At 38.1% G+C, this 17,717-nt stretch overlaps 2 protein-coding genes across 2 annotated transcripts; one reads left to right on the top strand and one right to left on the bottom strand.

The window, feature by feature from the left end:
* Nucleotides 1–289: 289 nt before the first annotated feature.
* LOC112203543 lies at nucleotides 290–990 on the bottom strand. The gene is made up of 2 exons (XM_024344500.2): nucleotides 863–990; nucleotides 290–613 (listed from the first exon to the last, which is right to left on the bottom strand). The coding sequence occupies exons 1-2, from the start codon at nucleotides 983–985 to the stop codon at nucleotides 290–292; spliced, it is 447 nt and encodes a 148-aa protein (XP_024200268.2). The 5' UTR covers nucleotides 986–990.
* A 15,513-nt stretch (nucleotides 991–16,503) lies between these two features.
* Nucleotides 16,504–17,499, top strand: LOC112203542. The gene has a single exon (XM_024344499.1). It carries the CDS (start codon nucleotides 16,504–16,506, stop codon nucleotides 17,497–17,499), a length of 996 nt encoding a protein of 331 aa, XP_024200267.1.
* The last annotated feature ends 218 nt before the right edge of the window (nucleotides 17,500–17,717 follow it).

Genomic DNA, 17,717 nt, shown 5'->3' with positions numbered 1-17,717 from the left:
ACTTCAATAAACTCAGTCTCTCAGTTCAAGTCATCAGAATCACATAATAGTCAAGCTACTGCAAAACGGTAGTAAACATTGCACTAGCGCTAAACAGTAATTAACACAGGAGCGGCTGCAGGAGACTGAAAAGTAACATTATATTGTACAAGAGGACCATATATTTACCCAAAATGAAGGAGAACTAGTCAAAATATCTTCAAGAAGATGGTAGTGCCAATACAGAACGCCTAGCTTTAATTAGATCGAATCGACTCTCAAAATATGCATTAGAGTCGCCAAGCTAGCTTTAGTTCTTGATGTTGGGGGCATCAAGTACCACAGAGTTAGGCCTATTATTGCCTCCTCTTGTTCCTAGACCTTTTCTAAAAATATGAAGTCGAATTACACTTTGTTTAACAAACTCAAAAACAACGGTGTCCCCAACTGCAATCTTGTTGGCTTTAGAACATTCTCCCCAACCTGTTGACATGGCCAAGCCGCAAGTCTTATTGTTCTCTTTAGACGTGAGACTCACAAGTTTAGCAGGCCACAATCTCCCAGTTGAGTCTTCAATTTCTATAGTCTTCTTACTCATAAGACCTTTGGTCACGGCTAGATCCTTTGGAATCGTCTGTATTTTGGAACATCAAGTACATCAAGAGAGCAAAAACTGACAAAAAATTAATCAATTCAAAGAAAAACATCTATAATGATTAGAAGACTGATTACATTTTCTTTTAAAGGGTAAGACATGCATTCATGGTAAATTGATTCTCAGTCGACCGAGTCCCTCAATTTGAGTCATCCAAAGGTATCCGATCGAATGCATGTCATAATTGGCTTCATTAACTGCTGATTAATCAATTAAGCAAGTACTCACCATCCTATATCGTGAACACCTTGTCGTCAAAGTTGCTTTAAAACATGAATACTCCGATTTGAAGATGATGGATCCAGTTGATGTTTCTTTACCATCCTCAACTCTCGGCGGCTTTCCAGACATATGATTATTTCCTATACATTGCCATATAGATGAGACACAATTTTAGAAGAAACAACTAAACAAGTAAAAATCGAGTACTACTTACGCCTTCTCTTGTCAGCATTTTCAGTATCGTCTCTGTTGTAGTATTCGGTTTTCAGGTCAACAATTTCATCTTTTACCCAAGCTAATTGGTAGCCTTCATTCGCCGAGGGAGCAGCAGGAAGGCCATTTCTCCTCTTGGCTACTTCAACATCTATCTCACAACAAGTTCTATCATATATTTTAACCTTAAACTTCGATTGACCATCATAACAGAAAACCAGAAAGTCCCCAAATTGTAGACGATGATCGTTCACAAAGCGATGCCAACCATGATTGTGGAAGAACAAGCCATTCTCTCTCCTTTCCAGTTCCACATCACATCGTTGTCCACTAAGGCCTCTAAGAACACATTTGCAAAGTGATGGTTGGATGTGGTTCTTGGTAAACTTGGGCGGTATACGCTACAAAAAGTATTCAACATACAAAATTTAGCTTCTATAACATGCATGCATCATAATACAACTTACAGAAAATGAGAAAATATATCGATCCAACACTTGAAATTTGAAACTAATTGAATCAAAGCAGTTGTTGTCAAATAAAAAATTAAGTATTCAAACACGCATGAACGATGAACAGGAGTATTACTAGCCCTCAACTGAGATGAACCGTAGTACTTCAATTATAGATTGACAGGCAGAAAATTAAGATCTTATACAGTTGTCAAAATGGGGTGGTGTTACCAGATGATTAGAGAAGTCACCAAGCAGGACCTTGAAAAAGGATTTTTTCTTAGTTGGCTTCCTACCCATTGCAACCTTCTGCTTAACTTGAATAATGTCCAAAGTCGAACCTTTGTAAGTTTAGGGGTAGGGGAAACAATGAACAGAATTCAATGCTAGTCTTTCTACTTTTCTCAGTTAAATGCTTCCATCTGTGTTACATGCAGGAACTTACAAGTCCAGGTCAGCTTTTCTGTGAGAAAATGAAATCGTCTGACTTCATTTGACTAAAGCAAAGAGAACGTAATAAAGTCAGCTAGTTTGGGAATACAAATTCAGCTTGGTTTGTCTGCCATGTGGTATAACATCCATTAATGAATTATAGAGTTAATGCTTAAGCCAGTTTGAGAAGAAAACCATAAATTCCAGTTCTGACCAAAAATATATATATGAATAAGTTTTTTTATTAATACACACACACATATTAGCGGAGCTCTACTTTAAAATTAGAGTGCGGATGAGTTTAGAGTCACTTTTCAGTCGCATATCCACATCTTGACCGTTCAGTTTTTAGATACTAATGTATAGATTTTTTTTTTTTTTTTGGCTGAAAGATGAGTGAAAGAGAGGAGTAACCTCCCTAACACTATAATGAATTAATCAAAGAAAAAGTAGATAACAAGAAAGGGGGACAAAACCAAAACCTCTCGAAGCAAACTAACAATTAAACAAACCTAGCAAAACCGAAACTGAGTAAGACCCATAATGTCACTATTACAATAGGACAAAATAAAAGGAGGCACATCCCACCACACCAGATGAGTTAACGACATATAGATAGATCATCTCTACAAATTTTCAGCCAAATTGATGATCATTAAGGCATTGATAACTGTCTTAAAGCTAAAAAGATTCAGGTTGGACAAATTCAGTTCGTGAGTGGAGGAACTTGAAAGTTATCTTTGGAGGGGTCAAAAAAAAAAATATAATTATTATTTTTAAAAATAAATAAAAAATATTTTTACTATTTTTCTATAAATGTACATATTAAAATCTGTTTTAATGTTTTCCTTTAAAAAATTTCTTTCTCCAAAACACCAATAACTAGGTTAGAAGTAATTACACTCAACATTAAAGAATTAATTAATAGTTTCCTTTCACAAAACATAGGAAACACAACACTTTAGGAAAATAGAGGGCCTTAACTTAATTATTTTATATTTTCTGAAATAATTTTCAGCCAATCACATATGGCCACATCATATTTTAAATGAGTTTTTTTTTGGGGGGGGGGGCAGGGCCACCTCTGGCCCCAATAACGTTCCGCCACTGAGTTCGTCCATTGGTTTAAGCGAGTTAGATACATTAACGATCATCAATTTGGCTGAAAATTTGCAGAGATGATCTATACATTAATACCTAAAAACTAAACGGTCGAGATGTGGATATGCGATCGAAAAGTGATTACCCTAAACTCTAAATCCACACTTTAATTTTGGAGCTCCGCTTTGGATAATATATATATATATATATATATAATAGTTATCCAGAGCGAGGTTAGAGTTTAGGGTAACTTTTCAGTCTCATTCCATATCTTGACAGTTCAGTTTTTAGGTACTAATGTATAGATCATCTCTGCAAAATTTCGGCCAAATTGATGATCGTTAAGGTATCTAACTCGTTTAAACCAATGGACAAACTGAAGTTGTCCAACCTGAAACGTACTAGCTTTAAGGCAGTTATCAATGCCTTAACGACCATCAATTTGGCTGAAATTTTGCAGAGATGATCTATACATTAGTACCTAAAAATTGAAAGGTTGAGATGTGGATATGTGACCGAAAAGTGACCCTAAACTCTAAAAGCGCACTTTAATTTTAGAGCAAGACCTAGCTCTGGATAAGATCTCTGTGTGTGTGTGTGTGTGTGTGTGGAGAGGATTAGAAGCAGACGTTTGTAGTGCCGTAAAAGTGATAGGGTCCGCCCCGAATTTCACCCCGAAATCCGAAGTAGTCCTGCGGGGCCCACCTTAGAAGAAATTCTACCAAAAATTTGGCAGAACTTCCCCTAAAAATGGACTACCCAAAACCTGTAGAAACACACAAAGCACTTCAAGCAAACCAACCTTATACTCCTGGAGCCACCCTGCTCCCAATTTCACAACATTCCCCCATTCGTAAAACGCAAAACTTAACTTAACAATACCAATCCCAGAGGTTATCAGAGCAATACTAATACACAAGGAAATAAAAAGTAGAGTAAAGGATCAAGGGATCCTACAATGCGGAAGTGGTGACAATTATGCCTCAAATGTCATGTACGCCCGACCTCCACTAATTCGCCTGCAAACTGGGCATTTGAAACCAAAGGGCCCAGGGGAAAGTACATAAAAACGTTAGCGTGAGTGGACAAAAATAAACAATTTCAAACAAAAGGGATTTTATACTTTCCCACATTTATTTCTTTAAAAATTCCCGATGCATGCAATGAGTAATGAAAATAAAACAAGAGGAGTTCCGCTCATGAAAACCGACTAGCCCCGCTAGTCACAAACGATTAAAAGAAAAGGTTGAAACTCTGATACTCAAGGATATAAAACCAGCCCCGCTGGCTAAAATAAATGGGACTAGCCCCGCTAGTCGAAAATAGTATAATGAGTAGGGGAAGACGATAGCCATACGAGTGAGCCTCCCAGGCTCGGGTGATAGCCTCCCAGGCTAAAATACTCCCATTACTCCCGTAATATACCCTTACGCCACTAAGTGTAGCGATAGGATACCGGGCTACATAATTACTGTCACAGAGACAGTAACCTGCGCCACAAAGGTGGAGGGCTACGGTGATCCCATCACCACGCCACAAAGGCGGAAAATCAATGCTAGCAATGATAAGTCACCCAAAGTATGGCAAAAGAAACCCGAAAACCAAGTAAATCCATAAGTACATAAAGCTTCCCCATCTCTCGTAAATGAATTTCCAACGACGTGTCCCACACGCCAAGATAATCTCAAATTCCAAAATAAATAGGAGAGAAATAAGCATATTCCAATGACGTGACCTCGCACGCCATAAAATCTTCAAATAGTCATAATTCTCAAACCGAATTTATTACTAAGGCATTCTCAATGCCAAAACCAAAGATCGATTAAATAAACAAGAAATAATTCCATCGAAATCCCATTTTGAAAAATCTTTCAGAAATCTCAAATCGATGAATGAAAATAAATATGAAATTCCGGAATCACCTCGGAAAATAATTCGTCGAAAGTCAGCAAAAATTATAATTTCGAAACCGAGCATAACGGAAATTAATATCCGAAATTCATGACCGAGGTAAATCATAATCCATCTCAAAAAATCATTATTGAAAGCAAATCCATGAGATAAACCAAACTGAAATTCCGGAACAAATAATATGCTCGAAAGTAATATGATAAATAAATAAAGCATTAATTCAAGAAAATAAGCGCATGCATCATTATTTAAAACAAAAGTCCACTCACAGTACTATTCCGACGATCACGCATTCGTGTTCCGTCATCGAGCAATAGCTCGGTACGTCGTCCTGTACACAATTATATTCCGTGAATAATTCTTCAATAATTTAATACAATTCCTCATAATTTCACCTCCCAATTCTCCTCGGATTTAGCCCAAATTATACCACTAATACCAATTCGTTAATTTAAAGGTTCCAAGGCAGAACCGAGTGATATCCGACGGTCGGATTCTCGTAATTCGATAATCGAAACCCTAAACTTCAAAATTCATAAATAATTCCAAGTTTCTCCAAAAATTACCAAATTTCACATACAAGCTCTACACAATTTATAGGATTTAATGGGCTAAAAACCGGAATTAAAACACTGCCTTACGCGCCTTCACGCGCCACCCACAGTGGCGGCGCGTGGGGCTCACGCGCCGGTGGCCACCACCTCCAATGGTCACCAAATTTCAGCAGCGCCTCCTACTCATCAGACCCAACATTTTTCTCAACCACAACACAATCCAATTTTACCTTTAAGAGCTCCAATTCGGCCGGTGAAAAATTTCCAGAAAAATCCCAAACCCTAGGATCGGGCTTTCCTTGATTCTCCTTCCACGCAGCAAATCGCGGCTCAAGGCTGGGGGGAAATGATCCTTGGCAAAAACCCCACCTTCGACGCCGGTTTGGTGGCCGGAGACGGCCGAAAATGGCTGAATCGCCGGAAAAGCTCAAACTGCCCCCGTGAGGTTACTTGCTTCGATCCGGAGTTTTCCGGCCAAATCGCCGAAACACAAGGGCACTAGCGTCAAGAGGAGGAAGAGGCGATCACGTGGTGGCCGGTTGCCCACCGGTTAATGGCCGGACGGCGGCGAATCGAAGGGGAGAAGAAATCACCCGAAGAGAAAAGGGGAGAGATCGGGGGAGAGGAGAGAGAAAGGTGGGTTTCCGGATTTGGAAACCTACCACAGTAAATTTTCATTATTTATACCAATTTCTACCATGAACAGTAACTTTACCTTTTCTCTGATAACTTTCGCATACGAACTCTGATTTTTACGTACCACATATGCACGCGCTCGGTTTAACGCCCTCTACAACTTTCATGAAGAAAACTTTCTCAAATTTTGACCCGAACAAAAGTCAACAATTTAGGGCCACTAAAGTTACCGAAAAAGAGTAAAGGTAAAACAAATTGTCGTTCACTGTCCAACAACTAGTAAACCGGTGAATTTAGGTTCGGGACGTTATAAAAAGTGCGGACGTCCATGCTTCTGCCGTGATTAGGTGCCGACTGCTGCGCGGCTTTTGCCGGACGGAGACCAAACGTCGATCTTAAGCTTCAAAAGAATCTGAAACTTTTTGTTCTTGTTTATCTTCAACTTGAACTGTAATAGTCTATTGACAAGACCCACCCCGAATTCCACCCTGGAATCCGAAGTGGCCTTGCGGGACCCACCTTTAAAGGAGATTTACCAAAAATTTCGGCATAACCTCCCTTAAAAATGGTTAACCCAAAAACCTGCGGAAAACCAAAATTCACTTCTAATTATCCAACCACAACTCCTGGAGCCACCCTGCTCCCAAATTCAAACAATCATCCCAAAGCTAATATCATCATACATAATCTCCAAAGGGTACAAGTTACTACAATCACCAAAGTTAGGTCATAGACCTCAAATATAATACATACAAGTTTGGGTTACATATCCCTTAGTAATCAGAGCATTCTAGGAATATAAATAGACAAGGAGTGCAGTAGGTTAAACAGGTAACCTACGGAAGGTGATGGCGGAAGCAGGTGCGGTCACTATGGCTCACACTCGTACACCGAGCAACAATACTGCAATATGGGCATTTGAAACAGAAGGGCCCAGGGAAAAGTATATAAAAACGTTAGCGTGAGTGGACAAAAATAAATAATTGAAAGAAAAAGGGTTTTATACTTTTCCACATTTATCTCAATAAAACTCCCGATGCATGCAATAATTAAAAAAAGACCGACTAGCCCCGCTAGTCAAGAACAACAACAAAAGAACATGGGGAAAATGGGTTCACCATACGGGAATGGAGCCCCTCAGGCTCAACCTACCCTCGACTGCCACTCACACATAGATTGTGCGAGGAGGAGAACTAATAACCTCAACTACCACTCACACATAGATTGTGCGAGGAGGAGAATATCACCTCGACTACCACCCACGTGAGGAGGAGAAAGCTACCTCACTGCCACTCACAAACACAAAGTAAGTGAGGAGGAGACCTATTCACATGACCCGCGTATGGTGAGGAAGAAGATCGTCAAAAGCCAGTAAATCTGTATAATTTCCCCACTTATCTCGAAAAATCGGAATCCAATGAATAAAGACGTGACCCCTCACGCCAAGCTCATCTCAGGTTCAAATATAAATAGGGTATAAATAAGTATAGATTTCCGAATCCGCATAAATCAAAATCCTCAAATCGAGCATAATGAATCTAAATTCAAAAGTTCAAACCAATAAATCATTCAATAATCCAAACCAAAATAAAATGCTCGATAATTAAATTGATAAATCGATAAACTCAAAACTTGCGGAATATAATTTGCATGCATCAATTAAAATCAAAGGTCCACTCACAATATGCGGTCAATCCTGACGTCGCTCGTGATTCTCCTCGTATGGAGACTCCTCTCGTCCTGTACGAATAACAATCATAAATATATAATTCACAGGACGGAACTTTAACTTTACGATACTTAATTGGAAATTTAAAACATCCCCCTTCCTAACATCCGACTCCTCAACCCTCTACAATTTCCATCCTTAATACTCCATCCATATTCAATCATCGATAAATAAATTCTAGAGTGAATTCGAAAGAATTCCGGCGATCGAATTCACATAAATCGTTAAATAATCAATTAAACACAATTCGTAATTCCTCCAATTTCCACCAAACTTCATACATTACATTCTACAATCGTTATAGAGTATATGGGGTTAAAACGACAATTAAAACACTGCTTTACGCGCCTCCACGAGCTACCTACAGTGGCCCACGCGCCGGCGGCAACCTCATCCGATGACCACCAAACTCCGGCACTAGCATCTACACAACAAGCCCAATCAACTTCCAAACTACAACATCATCCAATTTTACCTTGAAGTGGCCGAATCAAGCCGGTGAAGGAAAGCCCCGAAGCTTCAAGAACCCTAGAAATGAAAAATTGTCAATTCGACTTCTACAATACAAATTGGAATGAACCACCTTAGGGGAAATAATCTCCATCAAAAACCGAACCTTCGATGGGAATATGGTGGCCGGAATGGCCGGGAATCGGCAAAATCCCAAAACTGCAACCGGAGCACTTCTTGCTTCGATCCGGGCTTTCACGGCCAAAACTCCCCAATCCCAGGTCACTGGTATCACGAGCGGGTTGAGGCGCCCCTGTGGTGACCGGTTGCACGCCGGATGGTGGCCGGAAAGTGAGGAATCGGAGGGAGGAAGAAAACCCGAAGGAGAAAGGGGGAGAGTCGGGGGAGAGGAGAGAGAAAGAGGGGTGGGTTTCCGGTTTTGGAAACCTACCCGGGTAACTTTCCCTATTTATCAAAAATTTACCATGAACAGTAATTTTCGTAATTCACTCATAACTTTTGCATACGAACTCCGATTTTTACGTACCACATATGCACGCGCTCGGTTTACGCCCTCTACAACTTTCATGAAGGAAATTTTCTCAAATTATTAACTCACAAAAAGTCAATTTTTAACCACCCCTTAAACGTTAAAATTATAACCGCGAACGGTAACCATAAGGAATTTCATGCAACTCAGTAAAAAGGGTATCTCAGATATGGGGTGTAACATCTATAGTTTCTCTTTTACAGTGTTATCATGTTCTTTTCCTTGTACCTTGTCTTCTATAAATATTACATCTTTGCTGATTATCACCTTGTGGGTAGTGAGATCCCACATGCGGTACCCCTTAACTCCATCAACATACCCTAAGAAAATGCATTTTCTGGATTTTGAATCCAGTTTTTATGTTTCTTGGCATTGTACATAACATATACAGGACTTCCAAATGTATGTAAGCGAGAATAATCAGCTGGCTTACCAGTCCACTTCTCCATCAGCGTCTTTAGATCAATTGCGATTGATGGTGATCGATTGATCACATAACAGGCGGTCTTTACTGCTTCTGCCCAAAATGACTTGGCCATCCCCGCAATTCTCAACATCGCTCTTGTACATTCTAACAAGATTCTGTTCATCCGCTCTGCTACTCCATTTTGTTATGGAGTGTATGCCACTGTGAACTGCCTCTAGATATCTTCTTGTTGACAGAAGTTATCAGATTTATTACAGTTATATTCTCCTCCATTATCCATCCTTAAACACTTGTTCTTTTCAGATTCAAGCTCCGCAAGTGCTTTGAATATTTTGAAAACTGGGAACACGTCTGTCTTCCTCTTGATTGGATATACCCAACATCTCCTGAAGTAATCATCAATAAAAGACACAAAGTATCTTGCACCTCTTAGGGATAGAACTGGTGCTTGCCAAACATCGAAATGGATCAGTTCTAAGATAGGTTTGCTTCTAGCAATAGAACTGTTGAACTTTAATCTGTGCTGATCACAAAAGGGTAATGAAACCTTTTTGAGCCCTAGAAGAAGCTTTTTGTTCAGTGAGAATCTTCAAACCCCGTTTTGACATGTGGCCAAGCTTACGGTGCCACATAATCATTGATTCTTCTAAAGAACTTATTGACGCAATAGACACTTCTCCTTCTTGTTGTGTTTCTCCTTTAAGCATGTACAGATTTGCAACTACTTTTCCGCTTTCATCACCACAAGCACACCTTTAACTATTTTCATGATCCCATGTTGACCATCGATTTTTTACCCACCACTATCTAATTTTCCCAAAGACAATAGATTTTTCTTCAGGCCTTTCACATGCCATACCTCCTGATTAGTGGAAACTGTATCATCATACATCTTCACTTTGATGGTACCAATACCAGCAATCTCATAAGGATAATCATCTCCCATGAACACAGATCCTCTTGAGATAGGTTCATATTGGTGGAACCATTCTCTCCGGGGGGTCATATGTCATGTTACTCCTGAGTCCATAAGCCAGGTATCATTAAATTTTCTCCTGCCTTCAGTAACTATTGTTGCCTCGCTGTATAAAATTTCACCATCATCTGAGGTGCTTGCAATAATTGCTACACAACCCTGAGCTTTTGACGACTCAGGACCTTTTCCTTTGTTTTCTTCGTTCTTCTTGAGATGCCAACACTCCAGTTTATAGTGCCCTTTCTTGCCACAGTGATGACACTTGACATTTGTCTTACTTCTGGATTTTGGTCTACTCTGATTTTGACTCCCACTGGGGCCACGTTCTATTGATCTCCCTCTCGTTATCATCAAAGCTTCAGCGTGCTGTGAGCCTTCCAATCTATCTTCTTTGCTCTTGCACCGACTTTCTTCTTCAAGAACCGCAACTGCAATATCATCGAAGACTAGTATTTCTAAATTGTTGGTTAAGTTGATGATGAGTTGATCATACAAATCAGGTAGATTTTGAAGTAGAATTTCATCACGTTCACTCGTCTCTATGTTATGCCCCATTGCTGTGAGCTATGAAAATAAAGTGTGGAGGGTGTTGATGTGGTCTGTCATCGTAGTCGACTCCATCATCTGAAGGGTGTAAAGCTTTCTCTTCAAGAAGATTTTGTTGTGTAGTGATTTGGCCTCGTACAATTTTGTTAGTGTATCTCATATCTCTTTTGCCGTCTTCTCTTCGCCACACTGGACAATACTTCATTGGCTAGTGCTAGGTGTAGATTAGCAATAACATTACCATCCTTCTTGTTCCACTTGCCATCGTCAGTGATCTCCTCAGGCCTATCCCCAATTGCTGCCAAGCAGTTATCTTTTCTCAAAACTATTTTTACTCTCATTTTCCACAATGAGAAATCGTTCCCATTGAACTTTTCTATTTCATACTTCGTCACCATTGTTGAAGATGTCTCCTTTCCACTAATTGGATCTGACTGTAGCACAAAAACCGGCTATAAATCCGGCGCTTTGATACCACTGTTAGTATGTTGTGGTATGGGGCACCTAATCTCAACTGAAGTAGAAACTATGAAAATGAGTGGAGCACAAGATGATAGGCAAATTGTAGAAGGATTTTACTATAGCAAAATGATACAACAATTTCTCTTCTGCAATAAGAAGAGCACAATTGAGAATACCCTCTCTATTATAACAGGAGGAAATACACTCTAACAAAGGAAACACAATTGAGTTTTAGGAGAAATCTCTATTTTCTCTCTAAACTCCTCTCTCTCTTTCTCTGTTTTCACTCACAACATGGAATCACCACTCTATAACATAGGCCCTCTATTTATACTAGATAGAGGCGGTCACAACTAGATTCTTAAAGCCTAAGAATCTTAGCTATAGGTGAGTGTTAATTGCAGCATTACAACTATCATATGCAGGAAAAACAGCCACTATTTTTGACTTCTCGAGAACTTACGCAAGAAGTAAGGGGCAAAAGTGGTTTTACCGCCACACCATCTTCATCAAACGCCTGATCTGTGATCGAGCCTAAAACTATAGAGTGGTCTAGCCTTAATTCTTGATGTTGGGGGCATCAATTACCATAGAAGGCCTATTACCTTCTTCCCAGGCCTTTTCTGAAAATATGAAGTCGCATCACACCTTGCTTGACAAACTCAAAAATGACAGTTGTCCCCAGCGGAAATCTTGTTAGCTTTACAACATTCACTCCAACCAGTTGACATGTCCAAGCGATCATTACTCCAACGGTTCTGTTGTTTACTTGTAACTGTCACAAGTTTAGTAGGCCATGATCTGCCAGTTGGGTCTTGAATTTCTACAGTCTTCTTATGCATAAGACCTTCAGTTATGGCTACTTCAATTGCCTGCGATTTGGACCATCAAGTATATCAAGAGGACGAAACTGAGCAAAATCTAAGATAATCATATATATTTATTTCACATGAATAAATCCAAAACATGTACTCAATTGCCTAGAGTAAAACGAAGTTTAACGTACTTACAGTTCACTCCCTATTACGTTTTATATTCTTCAGGCATCCATAGGTATTGGAAATATGTCATTTACATATTCCTCGGTGAAGTAAGAAAAGAATTTCAAACATAATTGGTTTAACTCTAAGAAAGTAAGTAATTATGGGTAACCAAGTCCTTACCACCACATATTGTTGAGCCTTTCTCTTCAAAGTTAGTTTCAAATATGAATTCTCCGATTTGAACAAGATGGATCCATTTGATGTTTGATTCACACCCTCACATCTAATCCCCTTCCCTGGCATGACATAATTTCCTATGAAGTGCCAAATACATTAGACATAATTTAAGAAGAAAAGAGCAAATTAACAAGCCAAAACGTATTTAGTACAACTTGGTGACTTACGACTTCTTCTGCCATCAATGCTGGTTTTCTTTTCAGCTTTTTTGTTGTAGTTTTCGGTTTCAAGGTTAATAACTTGAGCTGAGTTTCTTTCATTCGCCGCAGGACGGCCCCTTCTCCTCTTGGGTACTTTAACATCTTTCTCACAACAAGTTCTATCATATAATGTAACCTCAAAATTTGATTCACCGTCGTAACGGAAAACCAAAAAGTCCCCAACTTGTAAAAGGTGATCCTTCACAAAAGTCTGCCAACCATCATTGTGAAAGAACAAGCCATTCTCTGTTCTTTCCAGTTCCACATTCCAGCATTTTCCACTAGGGCCTCTAAGACCACATTTTCCAAGTGATGGTCGAATGTGGTTCTTGGAAAACTTAGGTGGTATCCTCTATAACATTGTTCAATAATGTACAGATTTTAGATTGTCTAAATGCATGCTTTATATTATATATGTGTGTGTGTGTATATATATATATCAGAGTACAAGATTTAACACTTGCAATTCATTTAAAAAAAAAATAGCACTTGCAATTCATTTTTTTAAAACAAGTATTTTAGTTTTATTTATTTATTTATTATTATTATTATTTTAATAAATAGAGGATTAGGTGATTTTATTTCCCATTACTTGTTGGTGGAAGATCAATAAACTTTCCACAAACATATGTACTTCTAAGAACAAACCAAACCCCAGTTTTCTCTGAAAAACTAGCGGATTACATCCAAACATGCATTAACCTTGAACACGGTATTTAATCTTCAATACATAGACGTACTTATAGATCGACATAACTAGCTAGGAGCAAATACTTTCAAATTAAGTTGGAAACAATTGAATCAAATCTTTGGAAACACCTCTCAAATGTCAGTGAAACTAATAGAGTTTTTACTTTTTCTTCGACTTATAACCACAATTTTGCAGATATACTTATTAAGAACAATAAATCAAACATGAATATATGAATATTGATTGATTTAACTTACAGATCAACATCCAGAGAAAACTAAGAATACTATGCAAATAAAAAAAATAAAAAATAAAAAAGCAGGATCGATGTTAATTTATTACCAGATGCTTAGAAAAGTCACCAAGCAGAATCTTGAAAAATGATTGTTTCTTTGGAGAACGCTTAGTTGGCTTCCTAGTTCCTACCCATTTCAACCTTTTGCTACTTTAAATTGAAAACTGCATTTCCAATGTTGAACCTTCTATTTATGCTTCAAACTAAGCTTAGTTTTGGGAAGTGCTGCTCTTACTGGGTAAGTTTACAGGTAAAGATTGAATACAATTCAATGCTAGGGTACCAACATTAATTTCTCGGTCTTATTCTTCCATCCGTGCAGCAAGCACGTAGACAGTTACGAGTCAAAACTAATCTTTTGTTTGTGGACGAAAATTGGTCAGACATGACCAAACTGAACACAACAAAGTCAGCTTCTTTGGGAAATGCAAATTCAACTTGGTTTCTCTGCCATGGACTTATCGCACCTGGACTCATCACTTAAATTCAAACTGGTTGGGAATTTAATAGCAAGTGGGTTTGAATAAGCAGACATAAATTAATTCAAGTGCTCTAAGTGAGTTTACTATACATAAATTAATAACAAGTATAAGGTAGTTGGAAGTTGGAACATCAATCCACATGCACAAGAGTAGCGGCAATGAAAACAAGACGTGATTCTTGGCCTCCTCCACGCCCAATACTTTCTTCCACCACTTTCCTTCTTCTCCATGGCCATGACAACCACTACCTTCCCGTAGTAATGGTATAGTACTACAGTACTACTACTATTAGTAGTGGTAGTAGTATTCATGGATTCCAAGTCTCAGTTTCTTTTTTCTTGTTTTTCTCAAATTAAAGTGCAGACAATGAGAAATCAAGGAATGAGATTTAAGAGAGGGAAAGCTAGCTTTCTCCTTGTGTAGCCTTTTTCTTATCATCAGTTGCCCCATTTTCCATTTTAGGTTGAGGGATTAATAAAGTAAATTACAAGCTACCACTCCCATACCAGAGGCTGAATGACTCTTGTCCTGGATTCAAACAAGCTATATAGAAGCATTAAATTCAGGACGAAAGTCATACCACTCCCATTTTCCATTTTAGATAGAGGACTTGATAACTCATAGAGAAATTTTAAATACACACCCCTAATCACTTAATACACATTCCTATTATTTTATGTTTCAAATTAAATTTTGTAAGTAAGTTAAATGACCAAAACAGACATCCATGCATTAGAAGACAAAAAAAATAGTCATATTTTCCTTATATTATTCTATTTGTTGTAAATATTAATTCTTATGTGGCTGTCCACATTATTAGTTAGGGACCTACATGTAATATCTTAATAGTCTGAACACTTATCATGTAAACCCTATCTCTATATAAGGGAGGCCTCTGAGACTGAATAACATACTTCTCTATTTTCCCCTCATCTCTCTTTATACATTCCTTACTCTCTACAAAGTAAGTCAATATTTTATAACACGTTATCAGCATGCTCTATTCTTTTCTTTAAAACGCTATGATGATCCATGAGTCCTTATGGTGCAACTCTGTTGCTTCTAACCATTACTCAAGATCTATGAGTCTTATACTTCAATTTACTTTTTGCAGCAATTTTTGTATTGGCAAGCATGCGTCAATGGTTTCTCTTCTGTTTGCTAACTATGGGCCATGATCTCCAACTGCACTTTGCTTCTATATATATATATACATATATATATATATATATATATATATATACAGAGCTTCTCCGGTGCGGACGTCCGCACTTTTTGCTTAGGTGCGGATTTCCGGTTTTGACCCACTTTCCGATCACATTTTCACATCTTAGCCGTTCAGTTTTTAGGTCATAATGTATAGATCACCTCTACAAAATTTCAGCCAATTTGGTGATCGTTAAGGCATCCAAAACTGCAATTTACCATTATAAATACGAACGGTTCCGGTTCGACAGATTCTGTCCGTTCGTGTAAATTGCTATTTTGGATGCCTTAACGATCATCAAATTGGCTGAAATTTTGTAGAGATGATCTATACATTAGGATCTAAAAACTGAACGGCTAAGATGTAAAAATGTGATCAGAAAGTGGGTCAAAACTGGAAATCCGTATCTTTTTCTTCGGTGCGGATATCCGCACCTGAGCAAACTTTTATATATATATATATATATATATATATATAGTTTAATATGATCTCTGATCGCACTTTAATATATATATATATATATATATATATATATATATATATATAGATAGATAGGTAGGGTTTCATATGATGCTTTAACACGTTCCTTTATATATATATATATATATATGTATATATATAGTTTAATATATATATATATAGATATGGTTTCATATGTTGCTTTAACACGTTCCTTTATATATACATATATATATATATATATATATATATATGAGGTATATGTTGTTAACATAATGGATATATTTTTGCTGTTTCATTCCTTATCGCATATCTGATATTTATTTAATTAAATTTATCTTATATGTTTTATCAATTAAGCATACTTAATATTCATAATATAAGTGAACCTGAAGTTTCACTACTGCTACTCGAGCCAGAAGTTTCGAGTACATATCCGTTTGAACCCGAAGTTCAAAAATACAGAATTTTAGAACCTGAAGTTCTAATCATAAGAACACGAACCTGAAGCTTCGTGCATATAATTGCAATCCAATGTTAACTTTAATTTTTTCGAACCTGAAGTTTTGATATTAATTACTTATTTGTTAAGAACATGTGGTTCTAACACTATATATGGATCCTAACATACCTCATCTTCATTGTGGCAGGAAGATGACGAATTTGGCAAAATTGGATTTTGTCGCCCTTGACATCTCTGGTAAGAACTACCTGTCTTGGGCCCTTGATGCCGAGATTCATCTCGAAGCCCAAAACCTTAGGCCTACAATCAAGGAAGGAAACTCAGCGTCCCCGCAGAATAAAGCTAAGGCTATGATTTTTCTGCACCACCATTTCCATCAGGGATTGAAGGACGAGTACTTAACTATCAAAGACCCACTTAGGTTCGCTCACCAAAAGACTGTTGTGCTCCCTAGAGCACGTTATGAATGGACGCATCTGCGCCTTCAAGATTACAGTTCTGTGATAGATTATACTTCTGCCATGTTCAGGATCACCTCCCAAATGAATCTTTATGGAGAAACTGTAACTCAGGCCATGATGCTTAAAAAGACCTTCTCCACTTTTCATGCCTCAAATATGGTCTTACAACAGCAATACAGAGAAAGAGGATTCACCAAATATTCTGATCTCATCTCTTGTCTTCTGGTGGCTGAGCAAAACAATGAGCTCTTAATGAAGAACCATCAGTCTCGCCCTACAGGATCACAACCATTCCTTAAAGCGAATGCTACTTTTACTAGTGGTCATGGCAAAGCCCGTAACCGTGGTCATAGATGTGGTCAGGGTCGACAAAATGGTCAAGCTCGTGGGGGCTACAACCAACAGTTGGGCCCAACGAACAATGCCAAGATTACTAAAGGAAATGGTCAGATGATCAAACCTCATAAAAATGAAGACAGTGTTTGTCTTAGATGTGGTGGTAAAGGCCATTGGGCTCGCACCTGTCGTGCAGAAGACCATTTGGTGGCACTTTACAAAGCTCCCTTGAAAAAGAAACATGTGGAGACAAACTACATTGACCACTCTGACCCTTGGGATTCATCTGAGCCTATGGACATTACACCGCTCGATGTCTCAGATTTTTTTGCGAACAATGGAAGCAATTTTGATGATATGACCAGTGGTGGAATTCTTGACGACATCTAGTTGTCAGCCTATGTTTAGGCATTTTTTTTCTCTACATTAGTCACCTTTTGTTTCGGCCTCTAAATTTTTTTAGTTTGGTTTGTTCCTAGCTAGTTTGAAAGGCAATAAAAAGAAGTTTTTTTTTTTTTTTTTTTTTTTTTTTTGCTGGATATTTTTTTGCTATATCATGTGGTCTATGCTGCGACTAATTAAATTGCATATGTTTTAACTACTCATGT

Source organism: Rosa chinensis, chromosome 5 (genome assembly GCF_002994745.2).
Source record: "Rosa chinensis cultivar Old Blush chromosome 5, RchiOBHm-V2, whole genome shotgun sequence".
In the NCBI taxonomy this organism is placed as follows: Eukaryota; Viridiplantae; Streptophyta; class Magnoliopsida; order Rosales; family Rosaceae; genus Rosa; species Rosa chinensis.
Note: the sequence above shows the minus strand (reverse complement) of the source record. Positions and strands in the feature narration are given on the sequence as shown.